The sequence below is a fragment of the Salminus brasiliensis genome, chromosome 7, assembly GCF_030463535.1.
Source record: "Salminus brasiliensis chromosome 7, fSalBra1.hap2, whole genome shotgun sequence".
In the NCBI taxonomy this organism is placed as follows: domain Eukaryota; kingdom Metazoa; phylum Chordata; class Actinopteri; order Characiformes; family Bryconidae; genus Salminus; species Salminus brasiliensis.
The window spans coordinates 273,996-281,495 of NC_132884.1; the positions used below are offsets into that span (position 1 = coordinate 273,996).

The 7,500-nt window shown below is 47.8% G+C and overlaps 1 protein-coding gene across 1 annotated transcript in view; it reads left to right on the top strand.

Moving 5' to 3' along the window:
• The first annotated feature begins 3,222 nt into the window (after nucleotides 1-3,222).
• Nucleotides 3,223-7,500, top strand: part of plppr2b (phospholipid phosphatase related 2b) — an 11,295-nt gene continuing 7,017 nt past the window's right edge. Inside the window, exons 1-2 of the mRNA XM_072682765.1 lie at nucleotides 3,223-3,371; nucleotides 6,182-6,284. Coding sequence (XP_072538866.1) covers nucleotides 6,207-6,284 — 78 coding nt within the window. The 5' untranslated portion in view covers nucleotides 3,223-3,371; nucleotides 6,182-6,206. The remainder of the gene's footprint in view (nucleotides 3,372-6,181; nucleotides 6,285-7,500) is intronic.

Consider the following 7,500-nt stretch of genomic DNA (forward strand, 5'->3'; position numbering starts at 1 on the left):
TCACTCATTCACTCACTGAATCACTCATTCACTCACTGAATCACTCATTCACTTACTGAATCACTCATTTACTCACTGAATCACTTATTCACTCACTCATTCACTCACTGAATCACTCATTCACTCACTGAATCACTCAATGAACCACTCATTCATTCACTGAATCACTCACTGATTCACTCATTCACTCACTGAATCACTCAATGAATCACTCATTCACTCACTCATTCACTCACTGAATCACTCATTCACTCACTGAATCACTCAATGAATCACTCATTCATTCACTGAATCACTCATTCATTCACTGAATCACTCATTCACTCACTGAATCACTCAATGAATCACTCATTCACTCACAGAATCACTCAATGAACCACTCTTTCGCTCACTCTTATACCCTCATCGTCTCTCTATTTCTCTCCTCTGAGTTACATTTAGCATTTAGACACAACCTCTCTTTCTCTCTATCTCACTTTCTTACCCCCCTCACTCTCTCTCTCTCTCACCCTCTTACTCTCTCTCTCTCTTTCTTTCTCACCCTCTCTCTCTGTGATACTCTCTCTACCGTGATTTTTCTACACTGTACAGAATGTCTACTGTCTTTTATGATCTGAGTTTCCCTTAAATTATTCAGCCTCTGTCCTTGCCCCTGTCCCTCCTATTCTAATTCTCTATTCAGCCTCTGTCCCTGCCCCTGTCCCTCCTATTCTAATTCTCTATTCAGCCTCTGTCCCTGTCCCTGTCCCTCCTATTCTAATTCTCTATTCAGCCTCTGTCCCTGCCCCTGTCCCCCCTATTCTAATTCTCTATTCAGCCTCTGTCCCTGCCCCTGTCCCTCCTATTCTAATTCTCTATTCAGCCTCTGTCCCTGTCCCTGTCCCTCCTATTCTAATTCTCTATTCAGCCTCTGTCCCTGCCCCTGTCCCTTCTAATCTTATTCTCTATTCAGCCTCTGTCCCTGCCCCTGTCCCCCCTATTCTTATTCTCTATTCAGCCTCTGTCCCTGTCCCTCCTATTCTTATTCTCTATTCAGCCTCTGTCCCTGCCCCTGTCCCTCCTATTCTAATTCTCTATTCAGCCTCTGTCCCTGCCCCTGTCCCTCCTATTCTAATTCTCTATTCAGCCTCTGTCCCTGCCCCTCCTATTCTAATTCTCTATTCAACCTCTGTCCCTGCCCCTGTCCCTCCTATTCTAATTCTCTATTCAGCCTCTGTCCCTGTCCCTCCTATTCTAATTCTCTATTCAGCCTCTGTCCCTGCCCCTGTCCCTCCTATTCTAATTCTCTATTCAGCCTCTGTCCCTGCCCCTGTCCCTCCTATTCTAATTCTCTATTCAGCCTCTGTTCCTCCCCCTGTCCCTCCTATTCTAATTCTCTATTCAGCCTCTGTCCCTGTCCCTCCTATTCTAATTCTCTATTCAGCCTCTGTCCCTGCCCCTGTCCCTCCTATTCTAATTCTCTATTCAGCCTCTGTCCCTGCCCCTGTCCCTCCTATTCTAATTCTCTATTCAGCCTCTGTTCCTCCCCCTGTCCCTCCTATTCTAATTCTCTATTCAGCCTCTGTTCCTCCCCCTGTCCCTCCTATTCTAATTCTCTATTCAGCCTCTGTCCCTGTCCCTCCTATTCTAATTCTCTATTCAGCCTCTGTCCCTGTCCCTCCTATTCTAATTCTCTATTCAGCCTCTGTCCCTGCCCCTGTCCCCCCTATTCTAATTCTCTATTCAGCCTCTGTCCCTGTCCCTGTCCCTCCTATTCTAATTCTCTATTCAGCCTCTATCCCTGCCCCTGTCCCTCCTATTCTAATTCTCTATTCAGCCTCTGTCCCTGTCCCTGTCCCTCCTATTCTAATTCTCTATTCAGCCTCTGTCCCTGCCCCTGTCCCCCCTATTCTAATTCTCTATTCAGCCTCTGTCCCTGCCCCTGTCCCTCCTATTCTAATTCTCTATTCAGCCTCTGTCCCTGTCCCTGTCCCTCCTATTCTAATTCTCTATTCAGCCTCTGTCCCTGCCCCTGTCCCTCCTATTCTAATTCTCTATTCAGCCTCTGTCCCTGTCCCTGTCCCTCCTAATCTTATTCTCTATTCAGCCTCTGTCACTGCCCCTGTCCCCCTATTCTTATTCTCTATTCAGCCTCTGTCCCTGTCCCTCCTATTCTAATTCTCTATTCAGCCTCTGTCCCTGTCCCTCCTATTCTAATTCTCTATTCAGCCTCTGTCCCTGCCCCTGTCCCCCCTATTCTAATTCTCTATTCAGCCTCTGTCCCTGTCCCTGTCCCTCCTATTCTAATTCTCTATTCAGCCGCTATCCCTGCCCCTGTCCCTCCTATTCTAATTCTCTATTCAGCCTCTGTCCCTGTCCCTGTCCCTCCTATTCTAATTCTCTATTCAGCCTCTGTCCCTGCCCCTGTCCCCCCTATTCTAATTCTCTATTCAGCCTCTGTCCCTGCCCCTGTCCCTCCTATTCTAATTCTCTATTCAGCCTCTGTCCCTGTCCCTGTCCCTCCTATTCTAATTCTCTATTCAGCCTCTGTCCCTGCCCCTGTCCCTTCTAATCTTATTCTCTATTCAGCCTCTGTCCCTGCCCCTGTCCCCCCTATTCTTATTCTCTATTCAGCCTCTGTCCCTGTCCCTCCTATTCTTATTCTCTATTCAGCCTCTGTCCCTGCCCCTGTCCCTCCTATTCTAATTCTCTATTCAGCCTCTGTCCCTGCCCCTGTCCCTCCTATTCTAATTCTCTATTCAGCCTCTGTCCCTGCCCCTGTCCCTCCTATTCTTATTCTCTATTCAGCCTCTGTCCCTGTCCCTGGCCCTGCTCTTGTCACTGGTCATTTCTCAAAATTCTCTACTGTCCCTGATTCTGCTGCTATACCCAGTCCAGCTGTGCTCCTGTCTAGTTTAGCCATGATCCTAAACCCCTAAAGCTTCTCTGTCCTGCTCTCTCTCTCCCCCTCTCTCTCTCTATCCCCCCCCTCTCTCTCTATCTCTCTCTCTTCCTCTCTCTCTCTCTATCTCTCTCTCCCTCTCTCTCCTTCTCTCTCTCTTTATCTCTCTCTCTCTTTCTGATCTATTGGTCCTTTTTGCTCCTCCTGTATGAAGAGCTCTCAGATCGAGGACAGGCGTGTCACTGCTGTAAGAGAAAGAGTACAGTGGGGGGGGGGGGCGAGAGAATAAAGACAGAGAGGGAGACGGTGGGGAGAGAGAGAGAGAGAGAGAGAGAGAGAGAGAGAGAGATAGAGAGAGTGCACCAAGCATCTGTTCTTTACTCTCAGTACTGAACTCGTGTTTGTCTCTGCCGGAGGTGTGCGCGAGTGTGTGTGTGTGTGTGTGTGATGTAGCGGCTCCACTCCCATCAGCACGACTGATCCAGCAGAGGTAAGTGCTCTCCCTCAGTGTGTGTGTGTGTGTGTGTGTGTTCTGCTCTTCTGCTCTTTAATAGAGAGGCTTTAGAAGAACATAAGAGCTCTCAGCCGAGCGTGAGTGTGTGTAGGAGAGAGGAAGTGTGTGAGTCTGCCAACTGTGTGTGTGTGTGTGTGTGTGTGTGTGACCCATATAGTGTGTATAGGATGTTGCAGCTCTGCAGTAACTGACAGTAACTCATCACTGTCTTAACACACCCCTAACAAGCACCCTGATGTGTGTGTGTGTGTGTGTGTGTGAGAGAGAGAGAGAGAGAGAGAGAGAGAGAGAGTACAGAGGCATCCTAAAGTAGAGAGAGAGAGAGAGAGAGAGAGAGGTGCTGTGTTTGTAGTTGCAGATCAGTTCATGTATATCCTCAGTGTTTAATCACTGATCGCTGTGTGGTAAAAGTGTGTGTGTGTGTGTCCAGAATCTAGTAGAAAGTCTTCTTCTCTGGACAGTAGAGACAGTTACTCCAACAGAAGCAGGATCAGCTCTTTTAATAACCTTGATTTCAGAAGAAACAGTGAATGAGCAGTGTCCCAATACTTTTGTCCAGATAGAGTGGTTTCTAATGCTGTCAGAAAACCAGTGCAAACACGAAGCCAGCACCACACTGCTCCCCTCCCAGCTCTGCTCTGGGCTGACAGCTTCTGTCCTCTAAGTGTGGCTCTGTCATCATGTGGCCACAGGTTCGATACCTGCAGCTGCCACATCTGTCAGAGACTATGGGACTCAGGGAGTTCCGGAGAACTTAACTGTCCTCTGTCTCTCTAGATGAGTAGGACAGTCCTCTGCACCACTGAGCTGGACTGGAAATTACATAACTGGGGAGAAAGTTGGGAAACAAAGTAGTGTGTTGCCACAAGGTGGCGCCATTGCAATAGCTAACCCAGGCCAGAATGTCTCCCTGTTGCCCTCAAGTTTAGCAGCTGCTGGTGCTGCTGTAACTGTAGCGCCCCCTTGAGCACTAAGTGTACAGAAGGGTTGTGCGTTGGCCATGTGCTGTTACTCGTGTCTGAGTAGTAGTATGTTGCTGCAGACAGCGCCCTCTCCTGGGAGGTTAAGAACTCAATGAATTTCATTTTCACTGTAACATTATTTTTGTTTGTGATTCATTAGCATTAGCATTAGCATGAACTTACACCAGAAAGTTTGCTGATGTTGTTGGATCAGATCATAAAAATTTAATAAAACTGAACCAAAACCAACCTGCTCTGGAAACAGTCCGTTCAGTGGAGGAAGTGCAGAGTCAGTTTGATGGAAACGGGTTTATTTGGTCAGTGTTTTGATGGAAACGCTGCCAGTGTGATGCGGTGGTGTGTGTGACGGTGGGGTTTGGTCCTCAGATGCTGTGTAAACTTCACTGTAAGGAACAGCTGTAATTTCCTAATGAGCGAATGCAGAGCCGGAGTGTGGGGTTTTGGCGCCGCAGCGTGTGAATGTTAAACTGTAATTGGATCCTAATCTGACGCTCTCACTCCGCAACTGCTCAGGTTTTAAATAATTTGTAGGACACTGTAGAGAAAATCAGGCATTCCCAGGGAATAGCAGGAGCATCCAGAGCGTTCCAGAATGGCCGAGAAAACGGGAATAAAATTATCATCAGAATGCCTCACATTTGCATAGCAGTGATCTGATCTCCAGACGGCACTCCGACCAGATCTGACTATAAATAGATCATTACAGCAGCAGTTATTATTTATTAGCTTCTTCTGCCCCAAAAAAGTGAAACACTGAAGCAACTCGACTCAGCTTGGCTCAGCTCAGCTCAGCTAGACTCAACCCGGCTCAGTTCAGCTAGACTCAGCTCGGCTCAGCTCAGCTCAGCTAGACTCAACCCGGCTCAGCTCAGCTAGCCTCAGCTCAGCTAGACTCAGCTCGGCTAGACTCAGCTCAGCTAGACTCAGCTCGGCTCAGCTCAGCTCAGCTAGACTCAACCCAGCTCAGTTCAGCTAGACTCAGCTCGGCTAGACTCAGCTCAGCTAGACTCAGCTCAGCTAGACTCAGCTCGGCTCAGCTCAGCTCAGCTAGACTTAGCTTGGCTCAGCTAGACTCGGCTCGGCTCAGCTAGACTCGACTCGGCTCAGCTAGACTTAGCTCGGCTAAACTCAGCTCAGCTCAGCTCAGCCAGACTCAGCTCGACTCAGCTCAGCTCAGCTAGACTCAGCTCGGCTCAGCTCAGCTCAGCTAGACTCAACCTGGCTCAGCTCAGCTAGACTCAACCTGGCTCAGCTCAGCTAGACTCAGCTCAGCTCAGCTCAGCTCAGCTAGACTTAGCTCGGCTCAGCTCAGTTAGACTTAGCTCTGCTCGGCTTGGCTCAGCTAGACTCGGCTTGGCTGAGCTAGACTCAGCTAGACTTAGCTCGGCTCGGCTCGGCTCAGCTAGACTCTCTCTCGTCCACTCTTAACTCTCACTCTTTCTGTCAGTGTGACGCCCTTATCCAGAGTGACTTACAGGGTCACTCGTATTACAGAGGAGGGCCAATGTAGTGTTAGGAGTCTGGCCCAAGGACTCTTATTGGTGTAGTCACCCACATGGTGTGGTAGCTCCGTGGCAGGTAGTGGTGTTATCTGTTGCGCCACACCAACCACACACACACACACACCACTGTGTTTTAAAGTGTCTCATCTGTTGCTGTACAGTGTATCAGCTCCTCTGTACTCTGTCACGCAGAACCACACTAGAGTACTACACTAGAGTACTACACCATACTATACTATATTAGACTGTACTGTACTGTGTATGTGTGTACTTACAGTGTGTGTGTGTGTGTGTGTATAAGAGAGAGACCCTGACGGAGGACAGAGATGGACAGAAGAATGGTGGGAGGAAGAGGAGGGCTGAAGAAGAGCAAATACATTGTTCCCTGCTTCCTCTTAGTGGAGGTGAGTTCAGAGCTGTGCAGTTCGCTCAGTGTTCCTGATCACTGATCACATAGCACACCTCCATCCCACAATAACACACCTCCATCCCATAATAACACACCTCCATCCCACAATAACACACCTCCATCCCATAATAACACACCTCCATCCCACAATAACACACCTCCATCCCATCATAACACACCTCCATCCCACAATAACACACCTCCATCCCATAATAACACACCTCCATCCCACAATAACACACCTCCATCCCATAATAACACACCTCCATCCCACAATAACACACCTCCATCCCATCATAACACAAGGTTGGATGCCTTGCTTTACTCACATCCTGTCGGAGGGGATCGAACCCAACCCCTCTGGTCACGAGGTTGCTTCTCTAACCTTCAGACCACAGTTTTGTATATCCCAGCTGAGAAAGCGGGGGTCAGAGTGCAGGGTCAGCCATGCTATAGCGCCCCCTGGAGCAAAGAGGATTAAGGGCCTTTTTCAAGGGCCCAACAGTGACCACAGCCCTGTGATCAATGACTCTAACCAATGGGCCTCTTTAATTACTTCTGTAGCTATGATGCTAACCTCTCCCCAGAGCTATCTAGAACATGAAGTAAGCTGAAGTCAGCTGCTGCTAATGTTGTTAGCTCTGTAGCACGCGTTAGTTCACTGTTGTGTAGTGGAAATGCAGAACAGCGCCATCTGCTGGGATAAGGGAGGGTTGTACTCTACTCCAGTACTATTGGAATTAAATACCTGTACTTTTAATTCTAATTACAGTTTCTCTTTATATTCAGATGAGGATTTCTCTCCCCTATCCAATCACTCCAGCTTTAACTCTGAATGTATAGCGTCTGATAAAACATCCAATCAAATCCTTAACAGTGTAAAATTATGCATACACATAACCACATCAAGATCACTGTGATGTATTTGTATGTTTAATAATTAATGATGTTAATATTTTTATTTACTCATTATGATTTAACTTTTATTACATTTAGTTTTGGCTCCAAAAGTTGAATTTGTAATGGGGTTAGATTGTGATACAGTCCTCATACTCAGTACCCAGACTGTTTCACACGCTGTCCTGTTGTAGCTGTTCATTGGTCAGTTCTGCACCCCTGCACCTCCCCAATCTTTCGCTGCCATCTCTCTCTCTCTCTCTAATCCCTCAGTGACTCAGAGGACTGCCTCAGAAGTGCTCTTAATTAGCTCT